Source organism: Rhea americana, unplaced genomic scaffold (assembly GCF_003343005.1).
Source record: "Rhea americana isolate MKP2758 unplaced genomic scaffold, rheAme1 scaffold_75, whole genome shotgun sequence".
NCBI lineage: Eukaryota > Metazoa > Chordata > Aves > Rheiformes > Rheidae > Rhea > Rhea americana.
Window position 1 is genome coordinate 1504305 of NW_028186923.1, and position 19423 is coordinate 1523727.

The window sequence follows — 19423 nt, forward strand, 5'->3', positions numbered from 1 at the left end:
TCCACAGGATGGAGGATACATATTACACCCAGTGCTCTGATCTAGGGCCTGAATCACATCCCACCTTTTCAAACAGAAAAAAGGTTTCTCTGTATATGCTTTAGGGTGCCTTGACTTACGCCTTTGCAGCATTTCGGATCATGGTGCCTCCAAGTATGGACGAAATTAACGTGGATATTTGCACAATCCAGATGTTGTCAGGGTTTGATTCCAGGCTTTCAGATCCTTTCTACAAGCATATTCCATTTCAGACAACTATTTTCACATTTGTGCAATAGAAGTGGAATTAAATTTAAAGAGCAATTTTTAAAAGACCTTGGCATGACCAACACTATGAAATATTTTGCCCATTAAATATTTAAAGAATCTGACTGCCTAAAATTATTCTACAAAGACAGTGGAGAGTGAACTCTTTCTGTGCTGAGGAGGAAGGAAATTAAGTGCAATTAAAGTGACTAGAATTAAATGTAAGCATACAGGGTTTGTTGTGATTTTTTTGAAGATTCCCTTTGCTCAGGTTATGTGAAAAGATCAAATCATTAAAGACATAATACTTTTTCAGATAATTCTTGGTCTGTGGAAGAGCCCCTTGAAGTTCAGATAAAACAAATAGGAATGAGCCTTTCTTCTGGCAGATCTTTTTCACTGTACTTTCAGAAATATCCCCAGTAAAAATTAAATTGTATGGATTGGACTGTTTCTTTGTGCTAAGGAAGCTTTAGGGGCAAAAATCACTCAGCAGAAAAGACAGGCCATACCTATTGCCTCAGTGCTTAAATATTAACCAATATCCAATTGTCTCCCACTGGATTATTTCATTGCTTGGATTAATTAAGTAAGAAGGAATCAATAGCTTCATAAGGTCACTGACTTCAGGCAAGAYGCATGGTAGAACAATATATTACGAGTTCAGGTCACAGAGGCAGGAAAATTTCAATGAATTATGTAAGCATTGCAGGTGACCTTTCTTCCCACAGTAATGACAGGGAATAAATCCATTTAATACTTACTGGAGGCTGACGTAATCTCCAGATAACCAAGGCTGATGAGAATCACAATTGCCAAGCACCTATTATGGACTCCTTTACAATTCAGAGTTACGCTAGTGAATGTAAGTAGGGCTCAGGCTTGACGTGCTAAGCACATCAAAGCAAATTCACCCTTGCGGATCCTGTGCGTTGAATGTCAGACTCGCTGGCGGCAGGGTAGAGCAGGGAGGACACAATGCGCAACCCCCCGGGAGCCGTCTGCAGCCTGCCCAGACACATTTCCGAGCAGGGAGAGGGCAAAGCCCAAACACAAGGACTGTGTAAGTCAGTATTTGGAGGCACCGGCCACCCCACAAGAACATTTCTGATCCAGCAAGCCTTCAGGAGRATGAGGGTGGTAACCAAAGAAGCAGAAGTCCAGGTATGCCATCCCACTGGAGGTCCTGGAAAAAGCTCTGAAAAGTTGGTGTGGTGCATTGATACCTACTGCTCCACTTTGACTTCTAGGCACGTTGCCACCCTGCGATGTGTGACTACCTACAAAGCTGCCAATGCTAAAGTTCAGGTCCAAAAGCCTGCAGTTTGCAGCCCCCTTGCAACAACACAGCTCGTTTTTTTAGCATTAGCCAGAGGAGGGAATTGACTGAAGTGGTGATCAATCATTCCAGGCCACAACAGCCGGAAGACAAGTGATTTCCCAGCTCCAGCCACACCAGAGTGCTTTGACAAAGGTTTTGCCTCTAGCAACCATCTCACGGAGTCCAGACATTTGTGGAGCAAAAGCATTTATCTTCTTGTAGTATTCAATTTTATTCATCAAAGAAGCACAAGAAAATGAACAAGGCTTTGAAAATAAGCTGAAACCTCACAGCTTGAGGAGAGGCATGTGAATACAGCAAAGCAGAGCTGGCTTGGGGGGATGTGACATGCCTTAGAAAGTATTCAAGACTTTGAGCTATGATGGAACGTGCATGTTCAATGCTGGGCAACGCTCCTTCTCCTCTAAAGCCCCAGCCAGTCCTCAGGGCAATCAGCCAGTCCAGAGGGGGATACAGCTACGAAGAGACCAGACAGCTCCTTCCTCCCACAAACCTCCTTCATCTCCTCAGTGCATCTTTTAAGTATCACTGTAACATGTTCCCTCAGGGCCTGCTAAGATCCTGACCTATGAGGCAGCCAAGGCCAGTACAGGAACGTAAGTACTACGGGATGTACTAGGCAAGCTGTGCTGCACAGCCTGAGATTTCTGAACTCATATTCACCAGCATTAGTGCATTTTTCCTTAGAGAGCAATTTCTGTAACCCACTGAGGAAACAGGTCTGAAAATAAGGTCGCCAGAGGATATCCAACCAGAACAACATTGTCAAAACCACCAAACACTACGGTACCTTCACTGTTCACTTCAGGGAGCAGCTTGCGCAGGGGCTTCCTCACTTCCCAGGTACTGTTGATGAAACTGGGCATCACCCTGAGCAGCTCCTCTTTGTCTTCCTCGTGGATAACCGGGATCGTCTCCAGAATAAGTTGCATCTGTTCCAGCTCGTGTCCCCCTAAATAAGCAGAATATAATGAGTTGGGCCCAGAATGCAGATCAATGGGGCCAGTGTCATCAGCCACCTGCCTGCACGACCACCCCTCTGCAGTGAATCTTCTCTCACCGCAGAGCCACACCATAGGAGCAGCAAATGCTAGACAAGCTGACAGTGSTGGCATTAGGCACTGCTCTTTTTTCCAAGGACAATTCAGTTGCCACCTTTTTATGAATCAGAGGCAACGATGTCTCCAGATCACTTCAGCTTGCTGCCCTACTGTTCCCATCCTGTCTTTTGCTCAAAAGCTCTACTTTAAGGCTGAGCTCTTCTGCTGCCCTTTGCCTGCGTATGCAAAGCAGGCAACCAAGCACTTTAATGCCACGGTGCTGTTGCTCTCTCTCTTGCTACTTCTCCTCAGCTCAAGGGCAGTTTCTCTGTCCACACTCCCCAGCTCTGCCCCCAGCATCGGTTGAGGTTTTCCTATTGCTGGTCTCATGCTGTCTGTCAGTCTGTCCTCCCTTAATACTCCTGACTCTACTGTCCACTCTGACAGTGCCATAGCTCCATTAAGATCCCCAAAGCCTTCAGAAAAGAAGCAGAGAATTTTCTGGCTACTATGACTGCATCTACATAAGAGTTTTTTGCAGTCTTACAAACAGCCCCAAGTAAATCCCCATTAGGATGGCAGCAGAGTTGGCAGCATATCCCTGGCCTTTATCAGCACTGAGAGAATCCCTGCACAAACAGGGCAGGGGGCGAGAGCTCCCTCCCCTGCAACTTCCAACTCCCCCTATGTCCTCAGGCAGCCCGGTTCTTCTGCCCTTCATAGAATCATAGAATCAGTGATGTTGGCAGGGACCTCTGGAGATCATCTAGTCCAACCTCCCTGCTCAGCAGGGTCACCTAGAGCATGGTACACAGGGTTGCATCTAGGAGGGCCTTGAAGATCTCCAGAGAAGGAGACTCCACCACCTCTCTGGGCAACCTGTTCCAGTGCTCTGTCACTCTCACAGGGAAGAAATTCCCCCTCACRGTCAGGYGGAACTTCCTGTGCTTCAATTTCTGCCTGTTGCCTCTTGTCCTGTCACATGGGACAACTGAAAAGAGTTTGTCCCCATCCCCTTGACACCCTCCCTTCAGGTACTTGTACACAGTGATCAGGTCCCCCCTCAGCCTTCTCTTCCCCAGGCTGAAGATGCCCAGCTCTTGCAGCCGTTCCTCATAGGGCAGGTGCTCCAGCCCTCTGATCATCTTTGTAGCCCTATGCTGGACTCTTCCTTCTGGGAACGCTTGTCTCCGAGTGCTTCTGGGCCCATAATGTGCACCAAAGAGCAAAAAGGGCAGCTCTGGCTTCTCACAGTAACCTGGCACTGCAGCCACAGAGCAAAGGAAATGCAGCAGTTCCCAGTTTCCACTCTAACATGGACATGTTGAGGAGCCATCAGGGGAACACAGGAGGCGAGGGGGGAGAGGAACAGGGAAGACAATCCACAGCACCAAAAATCTCATTTCATCTTGGCCAGGTATTCCCCAAACTGGCAGGAGAGCACAGTCCCTCTTGCCTTCCCTTGAACTGGCCCATTTGGGCACATTTCAACACGCAGATCCATGGAGCATAGCTTGGATCCCCAGCTCCTGGGTTCAGAAATTGCAGGGAGCTTCTTCCCCTGCCAGCCCCCCACCAGACCTGTCCAAAAGTCATGCCAAGAGCCAGCTGCCAAATCACCCTGCACTGGCCAGTGGTGCTCTCAGCCAACATCTCTGGCCTTGCTTGGCCTTTTCCAAGGCAGATGGGACTCTGCATTTCACTGCATGAAGCTAAATGTGCTGACTTTTGTTTCTTCTATACATCAGCAGGCAAAATGGCAATCAAGGGTGTCAGTATCCTCAAGTGAGATGCCTCAATCTGACATGGGCACCTCTGGTGCCATTCCCAAAGCCTGGCGTACCTGCAGCTGTTCATTGTGGCACTGGGATTCCCAGCTGCTCCAAAGTAGTGAGGATCGAGCCACCCGTTAGGTCCGATACACACAGTGCGCTATTCCCCCAGTAAAGCCAGGTCCCCTCTTTTGAAGGGTACATAGTTGACCTAGATGATTAGCCCTCCTGGTATAATCGACATGAGTTTCTTTGTTTCTTTTTCTAACAAAAACTTGATTTAGGAAGTCTAAGGTTGGAGTGGGGTCTGGCACGGCTGCACAGCCCAAGCCACATGTCACAGGAGAAATCGGTGCTTGGGGATCCCGGCTTTATCCCCTTTCCTAATTTATACTGCAAGTTCAATTTAGTTCCAGCAATACCCATAGGCTCCTAGTCTGTCGAACTGCAGCACTGAATTGCTGTAATAAAACTCTGTGMGCTCAGAGGCTCAGACAGATGTTACATGAGATTAAAATAGCCTTCAGAGCATCAGTGTAATGCTTTGGCTAACTTGGCCACCTATTTAAAACGGTTATGAAGCAGAAGCAGAAATCATACCCAGCTGAAACCATGGAGCACAGCTGCCGATATCTATGACTGTGAAAGGCAACACACTCAAACCCGCTGCAAGAAGGGGAATGCGGCTAATTGCCACGTACCTGCCGCAGCCTCCGAAGCCTGGAAGGGCCTGYGTTGCTGCGGGATGCCGGGAGAGGAATGCAGACCTCACTCTGCCTCCTAGACGGCTACTTTCTTCAGGGCTGGGCTCATTTACAACCTCAGATGAACCAGTCCAGCTCTAGATAYTATTATTCAACCCTGGTTCCACTATTTCTCCACACTGGAGCTTAATAATTGCAATTTTCCAGCCATAACCAGCCTAGCTGTTGGGAGTAACTTCAAGGCAGCGATGCTGAGAATCCCAGCAACTGGTATTGGGAAACATTTTTTTAAAATCCTTTTTCCTGAAGACGTTTTTATCCATGTATTCCTAAACTTCCCTCCAGAACTGCCTAGCAGCCAGTGATAAGCAAGAAATAGCACCAGCAGAGTGGAGCACWGCCAAACATCTAATTAATGAAAGTTAATCCTATTCTTTAGCACAGTATTGAATTTGACCAAGAGCTCTGCTGACGATTTCCAGCTTCTTACGTGTACAAAGAAGCTGCCTGGCATAAATATGGAGCTGCACTATCGATCTTCTGTCCACCAGAAACGCTGATTATAAATATTGCGTCCCTAGAGCCCGGATTATCCATTAAGATAGTGAGCTGTCCAGAGTGGACAAACCAACAGGGATTTTCACGGTACCACATTCCCTGCTGTCTGCCTGACAGTCTTCTGGCAGCCTTACTCACAAGTGGTGTGTGGGTGACCTGCGCAAGAGGACTGAGCCTCTGCCCGTGGAGCACGCATGGCCCAGCACCTCTGTCCCACTGGCAAGCAAGGCAGAGCATCCTCATCAGGAGAAATCTCATTAAAAAAACAGAAGTCTGCAAAATGCTGAAACTAAAGATGACTAATAGGAAACAAATGCTTTCCTTATTCAGGCTGAACTCCCAAACTGAGATCAAAATGAGAGGGCATTAGGCGGCTTGGTGGCTCTTCTCGTTTCAGTGCAGTTCCAGCTGCTGACCCCTGAAGGCCACGACCGCAGTGYGAAGGCACAAGGTTTTGCCATGCAGAGAAGCTGCTAATTAACCCTGGAGCAGTCTACGGCTCGTAGGAACCCAATTCTCCACCCATTATCCTCTATTTGTTAATTCCTAGGGAGCGTCTAAACGCATTAATTCACAAAAGGAAAAACATGAACTAAAGACAGAATAAATGCAAAGTGTCATTATCAGACTAGAGGGTTAGAAGCTCAGCTTCATGCATGTGTTGTTGAGAAGGAAATTCTTCCCCTTGTTGCAGGCAAGTCCAGGATGAACATCCAAGCCCTAACAGACTTCCCTGGCAAGTGAGACACGTGTCTGGTCCCATACAGCCTTCCGTAGCCTTGCAGTGCTCTGGCTATTCCCACAGAGATCTTCAAGGATAGAAAGCTCTTCTCTTTCTTCTCATTTCTATTTCTCGCACTGGCACTGCTTTTGGCTACGTGTCCACAAGCAGAGGGGTGGAAAATCACTGGAGGGAGCTGTGAACCACTTAGGGCTAGCACAGGAGGCAGCTGAAAACAGAGAGGGCTGAACAGACTGATTGACTTGCCTTCTCTGCCCCCCAGCATCGCAGGCCCATCCACCCCACTGCGGCGACTGCTGAGGTGAGTGACAGCAGAGCTCGGGTTTTATAAAATCGTCAAATTCTCAGGCCTCCATTTTGCAGGCAGAAACCTCCGTAATTTCCAGCTCTGCAAACTGTGTGGCTCTTGGCCGGAGGCAGGACAGGCTTCTCTGCGCCTTAGCGGGATTTTTCTTCTCTGGTAATGCAGCTCCCCCTGAACCCAAAGGGAAAATTCCTTGTACGATCCAATCCTCTCCGCAGACCAGAATTCAGATGCAATAAAGCAGCAGTTCAGATTCGACTCCAGACTTCCCCTGCCTCCCTGCCTGAGAGGGTCAGGATTCATTGCCGTCTACAAAGCGAGYGTGACCCAGCTACGGTTGTTGCAGGTTCTCTGCCTGGTTTTCTACACTGCTCATGGCGGGGAGCGGGTAGCTTTTAATTTTGTTTTCCAAAGGTCTGTGAATCAGATTTTAGCCACTGGAGACRTGTTATGCTCTTGCTAGCTTTGGATTATCTGAGCTTCTTCCCTGAAGAAACAATATGCCATTGCTTATGTCGAGGTGATGRGTAAATAAATTAAAGAACTATTCCTCACCGATTTCTATTCCCTTACAGAAGTCTTTTGCAAAGTGTAGGTACGCTACAGGGCAAAGGGGGACACCAGGGCCAGGGCGAAGAGGGACACCAGGTCCAGCAGAAAGGACAGCAGTTCAGTGATAGGTTTTCTATCAGAATTACCACTGACGTTAAAGGTAACATTTAGAAACCTCAGCTGGGACTTCCTGTCCGGTTCCTAACAGACTTCCTAAGCCAGGCTGCCTATCACGGAGCTGGGCTACGGGGGAGTTGCAGTTCCCCCCCCTCCCCAGCTGGAGCTRGAGGTTCGGGGCACGCGCTGCTGCAGAGGGGACGGGCAGGGGGACATCCAGCCGGGCAGGAACCCCTGCCCCACGTGGGACTGGCACATCCAGAATGAGCAAATCTTTCCTTCGCCTTCAACCTGCCTCTCCAAATCATCCAATCCACTGTACAGATACACATACAGACGAAAAAATCCGGACAGTACAAGAGGCAATGAGACAACATGGATATATTGCCCCCATGCTGGGGCTCACGAGCRGCTCTTTTTTATTTACTGGTATAGAAGTAGATCAGAAAAACTGGGCACGAGACCCAGAGCTTCCAATACAAACTCTACAAATTATTCTTAAAGAAACCCAAAAGCAATATGTGGTTTTGAAGTTCCAGTTTTGATCTCTGCCCGTTAACTAAGTATCCTGCCACCATGTAGGGACTTCTTAAGCAATTGCTAACTAATGAAAAGCAGAGAAACAACGACGAGCGCAGCACTTGTCTAGCTGAACTTAACTTGTGATTTGCCAAATCCTCTCTCTTGAGCTTCACTCTGCTGTGGACTCTCATGCAGCAACCTGCTAAGTGGGTTTCAGTATTCCTGCTCTGTGGCACCGAGTCTCTGAAYGTTTCGAAACTTGCCTAGGCTGCAGGGATAGGATCGATCTCATTTGACTGTAGCAACGTATGATACCRACATCTGTCCGGGTGCTCTTTATGAGCAGCGACGAAAAACAAGTATTTTTAATACACAATCAATCTCTTCTGACAGCAGACACCTACCAGGCCAGAAGAATCGCACCCTGGAATTGCCTGCGTCTCTGCCTTGACCGTAAAGGGAGCTTTAGGGACTGGGTCAGTTATCTACAAGGCAGATGTCTGACACCAGGTAACATAACTTCTAMTCCAGGTGTCCACAAACAAGGTGAGGCTGAGACAGAGGTTAAGCAGAGTTTGCCCAAAGCCTGATGATGCCGAGGAGCGCGTCGATGCTGCGACGGGGACGGCCAGAGAAGGACCTAGAAAAATAAGTCTTGTTTTCTGTTTGACATGAGGAACCGCATCCAAAAGAAGAGATTAATGTAGTGTCCAGACAGATTTCCTCACGGTTTCAGCTACACACAGTAGCAGCACCCAGCTCAACACCAGGCRTCTCGTTACTCTGGTCTAGTGCAGGAGCTGCAAGTCCGAGGACCGGCGGATCCCAAAGGACGCAGGCTGCACCTGCGCTAGCCCGTGGTGAGGAGCAGCAGCAGCAAAGGTGCAGTGCGGCACACCGGCGCCCGGGGACGCTAACGCAGACCCTCCCCGGGAGAGCAGGGAGCAACCTGCACGGGCAGGGCAAAGCAGCGCATCCTCACGTGCACCCAGAGAACCCGGCACCTCCCTGCAGGATGAGGCCCTGGCACAGCCTCTGCTCTGCGCATCGCCTGCAGGAGAGACGGAGGCGGATCGAGTCCCCCGAGGGATTTGCTAAGCGTGTTTCAAGGCAGGAGATGCTCCGAACGCGCCCCGTGGCTCAGCCTCGCGTCTCCCACCAGCGACCACGAGCTTCACCCGCCCTCCCCGCGCCCCTGGGGCCAGGCACAGGCTGCTTTCACCGCAGCCCAGCGCGACTCCCTATTGCATTCGTTCTCCCTCCTCGTTTCCCCTCCCGAGATCTGACGGCAGGGAGCTGCTGAACGACAGCAACATTTGCCTCCCCTGGGGCTTTAGCTGAGCAGCTAAATAAATAAGTAAAGTGGAGAGAGGTAATGCTGCTGGAATGGCAGTTACTCTGAGCTGCTACACCTTGACGTGGCAGGAAAACGGAGCCCCCGCAGTGGCTGGAACATATCCCAGGGAGGCGGCAGACGCAGCCCGGGGCTGCTGCATAATTTGCAGCGCAGGGACTAACATCCCTGGACTAGGAAATTTCTGGGAAGGGAGACTGAAGGCAAGGGGAAGGAAGGAGAGGGAGGCAAAGAGCACAGCAATTCCAACAATCTGAATTCTAAATGCTACCGASGCTTTAATTTTCAGCCTTCACAAAAGGACGACGGAAGCTGAAAGTTGAGTGCGAAGAGGCTGACAGAGCAGCTGCCATCAAGCATCRGCTGCAGAGCGCTGCAATGCACTGAAGTATTTCTGAAGAAAGCATTCTTCTCTATTATTAATGGCACTAATTATTTATTTACAAAACTCTGCGAACAGCTGCTTATGAAATGTGTTAGATCTTGTCATTCAAAATACTAATAGGCAATGGTAACAATAACAAAGAGGCAGCATCGCTGCGTCCTCTGGGGAGGAAGAGCGCTTTGATACCAGATCGCGTCTGCTTCCTCCTTGAATAAATGACTCCACGTCCCAGCTTGATACAAAGCTAAGAACCAGACCTTTGCTCCCGACAGTGGCATTTCTGGAACCGTACTGAAGAAACATTTGCTTTTCAAGAGCATCAGAATTTAGCTCTAAGTGCTGTGCTGATAAATCATATGCTCCTTCCTGATGCTTTTTGTCTTTTCTTTGCAGTGCACCTTTATAATGCCAGGACCCGCCTATATGCGAATGCTGTAGCTTGCCAAATTTGCACACAGCTAGGGTCCAAGCTGGGAAGGATGAGGAAAATCCTGGCTGCAAGAGCTGTGGCACACCCACCCCCACGCGCCGTTTAAGAACATGGGTGCAGCTTCAGGTCACTTCCAGCCACCCTGAGGAGCAGCGGTCACCTATGCAACGACCCCATTCCTTCTCCTAATTCCTGCGATACATAAAATATCTAGCCTCAGGATCTACCATGAAAGTTAAYTGAGTTACATTAATGTGATTAAAGAATCAGATCTTTTTGCTAGATGCTAATAYGGACAAGCCCAGATAGCTGTAAAGGCACAGTATTTTAGGGCACATGCTTATCTCTATAGCCTGGGAACAGCTCACAGCAAACACGATTAAGTATGTATATAGGTCTCGGTGGAATATTTTTGATTTTACAGGAGAGTTTGACACTAATTCATTTTTTACTATGGGTTTCACAGCTATCCCTGAGAAAACTGCTGGGCGATGTAGTGCTGTAGTCGAGCCCTTCACACCAGTCAGCTCAGAGTGAGCTCCTTACCGCTCCCGACGTGAAACTGTTCTGGCTGCAACTGTTCTGGCATTAAATTGTTCTCCCTCAAAAAAAAGACATATATTCAAGATACCAGTCACAGTTTAAATCCACTGCATAGAGTACAAACCTCTTTGCATAGGACCACATTATCCTGCGTCCTTATATTCCATCCTATCATACCCTTCAGGCATCTTTTCTCMTAACAAGAAGCTTCTATTTTTTGTTGAAAATCTAATTAAAAAAAAMGATTTTGTTGTTTCACCAGAATTGCTCTTTTATCCATTTTGGCTTGTGTTTTTGGCCGCACACCGTTCCTGACCTGCTTGGGCCAGCRCAGCACCTTGCACAACATGACACCAACCCCAGCAGGTCTCGCAAAGCRTCTCTGCCGCGGGGTGCTCGGCGGGCAGGGCAGAGACCTGGGGGCACTGCATGGCGGAGACGCGTCTAATGCCTAATAACCAGACATAGGAGACCTGTAGCGCTGCTATACGTGGTCCTTGGCTGGCCAGGAGAGGGGAATTCGCTCTGCTGGGCTATCAGTCTTACTCTTGACACGCCTGCGGATCAGGTACCAAAGAAGGAAGGAGGGAGAAAAAAATCATTAGAAACGTACCGGCGAAGAGCATCCTCCCCGTGAGCATCTCGGCCAGAATGCAGCCGGCCGCCCACATGTCGATGGCTTTGGTGTAATTGTTCGGCGAGAGGAGGAGGCGAGGGGAGCGATACCATTTTGTCACTAAGCCTTCGGAGAGGTAACCCTGAAAGAGTAGAAACAGAGGCATCAATAACTTTGCAAGACAGCTCTTGCATCCCTGCCCTGAGCTGCTGAATCTCTTGTGGAGGGGATGAGCTTAGCACACATAAACCTCAGCTTGGAGAGCTCTTGTTTTAACCAAGAAAGAGGCCAGAGGCAGATTTCTTTAGTTATTTATATATGTGTTTTGTTGGTTGCCAAATGCCGCTGAAAGGCTGCGCGGGCTCTGGCAGCGCGGGCCGGTGGCTGGGGCCACGGCACCTCCTTCCTCCCCGCCTTGGCGTCACCCCCCTGCTCCCAAAGTGCCCCCCACCGCTGCCGCAGCCCCGCGCTGGCACGGAGGGACCCCGCAGGGTGGTGGGGCTGGAAAGGCCTCTAAATCACACTCATCCAAACTGCTACACGCATAATATTTCAGGGCAGCCAGAGGAGAGGCTTCAGGCGTATGCCTTGCTGGAGGGTACCCACCGCTGAAAACAGGAATGAGTCAGTGCTCCAGGAGGAGAAGCACGTGCTTCTGCCCCAAAACCTATCTGCTGTTTATCTCCATAACATTGCAGCACCTTCTGCCAAGGACAGGTGGCTTTAACAACCTGTATTTGTGTATTATACATGCAAAAGCTATTTCACTTTATTTCTTGAGGGCTAAAATGCATTATATAAATCTACACTCAATCATTTGAGACACTTTCAGGTAGGCATATTTTAAGGGCTTTGCTGAATTGGGCCCTAGCTRTAATTCACCGGTGCACGAAGGAACCCTTGTCAGCTCGGTAGCTGTAAGCACAACCCTTRTATTTCCAAACTTTATCAGTTTGCAATATTTTGCTGATTCTATCTACAGTTAATATTACATCCATAGTCCCTCTACAGTTAACTAAGCTGACTGTAATAGCAAGTTATATAGCAAGTAACATAAAAACCTGAGAGATCCATATTCCAAGCCTGAATAGGAAAAAACATAGTATTGATGCTGAAACTAAATTTTTTTGCAGCACAACCTCACTAGGGAGCCCACGGGAGGAGAAGCCACTCGTGATTCAGCCCCGAGCAACGCACAGGACCTGGCTGAAAACATTAATATCCAGCAGCAATCCTGTAACAACAAACTTCGCTACCCAGATTTGGCATCGTGACGGGAGTGATAAAGCTAAAAAGTCTGTGACAATAACGTTTAATCTCACAAAAGGCAACTACATAGACATGAGAAACTTTGTTAGAAATCAATGAAAAGGGGCTGCCAAAAGGGCAGCGCGCCTGCGAGCGCTGTGGTGCTCATGCAAAGGCACAGTATTAAAAGCCTTAAAAGAGCAAATCCATACCATCTATCAAAAAAAGACTTCAGGAAACCCAGAGAGCTGGCACAGGTAGAGAGCAGGAGAAAGGAAGCTGTTAGAAACGAGGCGTTCTTTAAAGAGTTTCCAAACAAAGGGAAAAACCCCACGAGCAATCTGGCAGGCTCGACGTAAAAACACGGCRCGCGTGGGCCCCCAGGGCTCGATCTGCCGGGGCTGCCACCCCTCCAGACTAGCTTCTAGGCATCCCTGGTCACTGGCACGGCACTATGTGATGTCCATGGAGAAGGAAACTCTTTCCCTTTCCTGCGGAGCTACATCTATGGCTCCAGAGAGGTGATTCCAGCCCTGTGTCTCAGTAATCCTTCTGCAAAGCTGGGGAGACGTCGCTTCATTACCGGTAGGGAGTTCTGTGAGATGTCACCATCCGCCTGTAAAGTGCTTGGAGATCTTCGGATACTTTTCTCCATACAACAGTCAAAAATCCCAACTGTACGCCCTTGGCAGGAAGCACGGGCCTTAGGTATGCTCCTGCATACCTAGAAACGACCGGTTTTTACTGAGGCTTTGCACRGCAGTCCCGAAGCATGGGGAACCGTTTGGTTTGGGTGCTCGCTCCTTCGAGGACAGGCTCTCCTCAGGGAGAGGMGATGCCATTTGCTGGGTGACAGGGAAGCGCTAGGGATGCAGCTGGGAACGGGCTGTTTGTAAGAACCGATTTTCAACTCCTGCTGCCGCATCGGCCAAGTGAGGACCAGCGAGGCTCAGCCGTGTAAATCCACCGTCTATCCTAAAAGCCGGGTTAAGGACGGCGTAAGTGTGTACAGAGCGGAGCAAGGCTGGGCACAGCCCCTGCTCGTGGCTTTGCCACCCGGTGGCCCTGGCACGGAGGCTGAGCCCCGAGAAGCGGCTTGCCTGAGCCGGGAGCCAGCGGGACGGCAGGCGGCCCGGGACGCAGCGGGGCTGTGCGGCCGCGGTCCTGCGTCGGGATTACTGCCAGCTTCTGCGAGGCTGCCTTAAGCTTTCCGTCAGTGCAGGGCCCTTTCACCTGCGGGAACCGTGCCAGCGCGTCAGGAGAAGTGGGCCCTCCCTGAGGAACTGCGAGCATAAAACACGCTGCTATTTAAACCTTCAACGGGGAAGATTTGGGGGTGAAGGGAGGCACCTGGATCTCTTAAATCCAAGACACAGACAGCCCCCCCCAAACCCCACTGCAAAGAACACGTTATAAAATGAGCCAGGGGCCAGAAAGGCAGAAAGCACAGCGTTGTCATTTATCACTTGGCGTTAACAACAATATCTTCTGTGATCGAGGGTACGCTGTGATACATTTTTTAAGCAAAAATGCAAGAGCAGTTCACTATCACAAATGATAAGAGGTTTATAATTTTTCTGTTCCCTCAATGCAGATTTTTGTTCCAATCTCCAAATGTGCAAGTTGTCAAGCTTTTAATCAAAAGACTTTCTTTTCAAAGAACATTTTAATTTTTGTCTTCCTAAGATAAGTTGTAATTGAGACTGATTAGCTGAGAATTTGTGCTGCTGGCTCATTTAACGCAGCCATATTATTGCTGCTATATTATTGCTAATGCTGCTGAACCAGAACGGGCACAAAAGCCCCAGAGCGTCACTGCAGAATCGCAGAACGGTCGAGGTTATCACATCAGGCTGCTGGTGTTCAGCTACTGCAACTATTTACAGTAATGCAGATCCTGGTATTTATTGGAAAATCTTCAGAAATTAAACTCTGGGGATAGTGATTTGGGGCAATCAGTCTTTATTTTCTCCAAACGCCCAGAAGTAACAGAATTCACACCRGACTGAACGAAGAGGGGGCCCAGCCTCGGTCAGGCGGGTATCGATCCCGCCGCGACCCGTCGCCGGCTCGCTGCCCACGGCTCCGCTAAAGCACGCACAGGGAGGACCAGGACGACAGCGGCCCGCGCAGCTCCCCGTGCTTCTCCRATCTCCCGGCTCGCCTTTCACGTCATGCAATCAGATTAGCTCCTCAAGGGCCATATTCTGTTCATTTGATAACGCCCAACGCTACGGGGCCTGAAAGGTTAGTGTGGCCATGCAATATAAAGAGCAACGTGGCTCTTCAACAGGGAAAGCCAAGGCGCACGTTACATCAAGTACCGCAGGGAGAGGAAAATATATAAGAAATCAGTAGGAACATAGCATTAAAATCACCCCAGGCACCATCCCTTTTTTCTGCCATGGGTTGAATTACACCCTTTCAGGTATAATTGTGTCCTGCTAAAACTGGAGATGGGCTTCATCCAAAAACCGCGACAGAATAAACGGTGAAGGTCACGGTCCAAGTGAGCATGGTGAGAACAGAATAGATGAACTGCGTTCACRAAGACAGACCAGGCAGCAAAAGGCTCACAAAGCAGAAACCCAAGGTAACTGGGCCTCCAGACTCTGCCACAACGCACAAACACTGAGACGAACGTGTATCTCCTTCCTCGGCCCCACGTATTCTYGTCACATGCATCTGGACCCTCCCTCGCTTCCCAGAGTGTTCTTCTTCTGGGTTCTGAGTTTTCTGTCCTCCTTCTCACCTTCACCGAGCTTCTCATTTTTGGCCCATTYCCCTGGAGGTTTCCCCCAGGGACATGAGCAGATGTAGACCTGCTTTCTGCTGGTGGCAGAGGTTTTGGTTCATCATCCTGTGAACACTGACACAAAGTGATTCCACAGAAGGAAAAGGAAAAGTAACCATGCTAATGTAAGCCTATTTATTTTCAAAAGTAGCACATTCCAAAATCTTTTAGTTTAAATACATCAGATACAGAGCGAGTGAGTTGCTCCATTTCCCTGACTCCTCCTAAAGCAAACTCTGCCAAGTGAAGGTTATGGGTTGACTGCATCAGTCTAGAAGTACCCGCAGGGAAAGTAAATTAGCTAATTGAGCGCTCTTTGATCGGAAACAGCTACAGCATGATCTAATGGCTGGAAGCTGAAGCTAAACCAAGTCAGGCTAGAAACAAGGTACAGATTTTCAGTCACAAGGGTAACTAACCACAAGGGAAAATATTAGTAAGGGTTGATGGATTCTTTTGTCATGGGAAGTTTTAAAATCAAGATTAGATTTTTCTTTGCATGGTAATTTCTCCTTTCATTGCAGGTACAAGCTTGGAAGCAGATATAATTCCAGGGTAACCTAAGGGCTGATTCTCCCTCCTGACCCTGGTGAATGATCTGACGTCTTCTCATGGGAGATGCYGCATGCCAGGAACCCGGACCAGCTCCAGGCAAACTGAACTCATGGTCCCAAGCTGGAGAGAAATGCACCACTCGGGYAGTCCTTAACAGCATGAACATAACAGTCTATTGCATCCTCCAAACCTAGGCCTGCTCTGCTCCACGGTAGTTAAAACTGTGGCCTAGAATCTTTTTTTTTTTTTTTTTTTTAACAAAAAATAAGTCCCTGCTCTTTTGGAAGAGGAATTATTCCTTATCTTATGAAAAACAACCAAGCAGCGGCCTCGGCACAGCATGCCCTGCGACAGCAGACGCCGCCGCAGCTGGCCCGGCGCGTGCGGCACTGGCATCCTCATGGCAATCCAACACGATACGGCTCGAAAAAAATGCCGTGAACATTTCCCCCCTGCCCAGTATTTTTCCAGAGTTACGTTGAGCTCTGCTAATAGGGAAATATTACCATAGCTTTGGGAGCACCGATCACGCAACAGACCCCCCCCRGTCACAGGAAGCAGGTATGAGGATTTAAACAAAGCCAGGTCAGATAACGACATTGCACATCCATGCAGTGTATCAAGACTTGCACAATGGCAACAACACTGACAGCGCAGAGACGATCGTTTCCAGCCTGGATACCTTCTCTCTCGTCTTCTCACAGGCAGCCCCTCTCTACCGTTCTCCTAACGTACGCAAACARCCCCATTTAAAGTTAAGGCAACAGCTGGGTAACTACAGCTTTCCTAGCAGAGCCTTAAATAACCCGGGCTCCTTCCCTCGCCGCTAGTGCTGCCTCTCCCTCGCTTGCATGCCCTCTGTCCGACTTAACCCTCACCTTTCCTCCCCAGTGCCCCGCCAGACGCAGGCTCTCCCCACGTCCCGCAGAGGAAGGAGGTGCAGCAGAGGCACAAACATCATGCCGATGCACCACCCACGCAGGAGAACCGTGAACGTGGCAGATAGGTCCCCTTGCCTGCTACCTTCACGGAGAGACAGCTGCACCAGGAGAAGCAAGCATATCAATTCCCAGGCTAATATGATTTTGGGGGGGGGATCCATGACCTGCAGATGCGGCAACACCAGCCACAGGCGGGAGCCGGGCTGGGAAGCGGCTCCCTGCCTGCCTCCCCTGCAGGTGCTGAGTTCGAGCATTTACACGCTCTGAGTCCAMGTTTAGCACAAGAATACCACGAGCATCGCTAGACCATCTATCTATGTATAGCCAACCAAACATGKAGAAATACCAAGAACAGAAGCATACTACTCAGTGCTAATTAATACTGAACATATATTTTCATGACAATATCCTATGGCTTCAGCGCAGCCCTTTCTGGGCTGAAATATACACTGGAATCTCTTTAAAAAAAATACGATACCAAGTTAATTTAGAAACAAAAATAGTTTCAAATCCAAGCCTTGCTCTCAAGCCTTCCCATGCTATTTTTTGCAATTTTTCAAGTATCATGTTCCTGCTTCTCCTCCGTTGCTATTCCCAAGGCAACTCGCATGTGTAAGAATTGCTCAGACAATGTACAAAAGTGATAAATTCACTATATGCAGGATAGGCATCAAGTGGGCACCTCCGCACCCCGAGCGGCTCTGCGGGCACCTCCTCCCCAGCTCCTAGCACGTCTCGCAGGCTCTCCCGCGGCAATGGGGAGCAAAGGCTGTATCCGCAGTGCCAGGTCAGGAGACCAGACACATGTCACCAAGCAGCACACACCTTTCTCCTGGTGCGGAGAAGGAGTTACAGTCAACCAGGAATAACCCCCCTTGTTCTCTGCAGTCTGCTTGAAGCAGGTCCTTGCAGCTGGGCCTCAGCATCCTACCAGAAGCCCCTCCAAAGGCATAAGATGGGGAAAATATTGAAAATACCTCTTGAAAATAAGAGAATAACCAGTCAAGCCACATAACACTTCCTGGGGAAACAGCATTACTGGGAGGCAAAGCATGGCCGTGGCCTACAGAAGAGGTCACAAGGATTCCTCCCCACTTACCCAAGGCTTCAATCCCCTTCTCCTCACTAAAAGATCTGAACGAAGAGAACAAGCTCAGGCCTTAAACGAGCATGTCAGTTTGACAGGAGATTTGGAGAAGTCTGAGAAATCAAACACAACCTCCAGAAAGCAGTGACAGCCCCAAATCTGTTGCAGAGAAATAAATAACAGAACAAAGCTCTCTACCCACCAGGCGCAGGATCAGCTTCTGCAAGGCAGCTAGACCCCATCTTGTACATATTCACTTTGAGAAAGCACAACGRCCTCAGGATTTGGGTCCCCAAGAACATTCTCCATCGCTCTTTGCCCACTCTTCTGGTGCCAGAGCCTCCTCTTCCAGCTGATGGAGCGACAGCTCTTTCTGAAGCAAATATTCTTCTGCTGTTTAGCACTGTGATCCACTTCTGAAACCATCTCTTTGTCTTAAATTCCACAGAACAGGTAACTAAGTGCTTACCTCAAACATATACAGGCTAATGAGTCTATCAYTTTGATGTTTCTTCACTCTAGTAAAGAGATTTACCAATTCACTTTATTTCCATATTGCAACCCTTTCCATTSTCTGCTCCAAACAGAACCACTGAACCCAAGTAGCTCTGCTCTRCTGAAGCTCGTCCGCTCTTGCAGGGCAACGCACAGTACAGATGCAAGGYGAGACTCAATTCTGTCCTTTGAAACGTCTATTATTTTTAAATTAAGTCTAGCTACTCAATGTTCTTTATCCCAATTTTTAAATCTTGATTTTGCTTTCTTCCTGCTCCCCTGTCCCTTCTACCTGCCGCAAGGTGAGGGTGCTCRAGTGGTAACCGTACCTTCACACCCCAGGCCTTCCCTCTCGAGCTGGGGGCATTTCATGCCTGGCCTCCGATTCTGAGCTTTGAAGATGAAAATCAGACGCTTGAATTCAATAAAGATGTGATCTAAGGAAAGGGAAGCACTTGACTTYGGCTGTGTTTCACATAATGATAAGGATCTTAGGGAGGCTTGAGCTACTAATATCTTAATTTCAAATGCTCCTCTGCTCACTGTTTGAACTTTGAGGAGCACAGCAAATTAAGACCATAAACAGTGCTGACGGGGGAAAAAAGGATTAATTTGGAGATGTTCTGGAGGGATAAACAGCAGAATTAATGACTCCCAGGGCATGAAAAGAGTAGTGAGAAAGAGGAGAAAAAAGGCTGCATGGCTGTATGATGATAGCATCAGTGACRGCACAGGGTGAAAGGAGAGATCAGGGGATCCAGATGACCATCTCGTGGGCTTAGTAGTCTTCTCTACTCCTAAGTTTGATATAATGTGCCCTCAAGAGATATTTACAAGTATTTGAGCACTCAAGAAATTTAGAAATGCGTTTTTCTGAGAAAGGACTGAATTTTAAGCCTTCTGGTCTGAACAGCCTCTGAACATGTAGACTCAGATCTGAATGTGAACTTTGCAGCTTGAAATTCATCCTGTTTGTTATCTGGGAATTTCAACTGAACTGATGCCCATCAGTTACTCTAAAAATATGGAGAAAGGGTCTTCGGTGGYGAGCATGAGACAAATGGCATGAGAAATGA

The 19423-nt window shown here is 48.7% G+C and overlaps 1 protein-coding gene across 2 annotated transcripts in view; it reads right to left on the minus strand.

Moving 5' to 3' along the window:
* Positions 1–19423, minus strand: part of MAPK4 (mitogen-activated protein kinase 4) — a 34436-nt gene that overhangs the window by 5904 nt on the left and 9109 nt on the right. For both annotated transcript variants that reach the window (XM_085322168.1, XM_085322167.1), the window contains exons 2-3: positions 11225–11369; positions 2379–2540 (exon numbers count right to left, since the gene is read on the minus strand). In XM_085322168.1, the coding sequence (XP_085178294.1) occupies positions 2379–2540; positions 11225–11369 (307 nt within the window). The remainder of the gene's footprint in view (positions 1–2378; positions 2541–11224; positions 11370–19423) is intronic.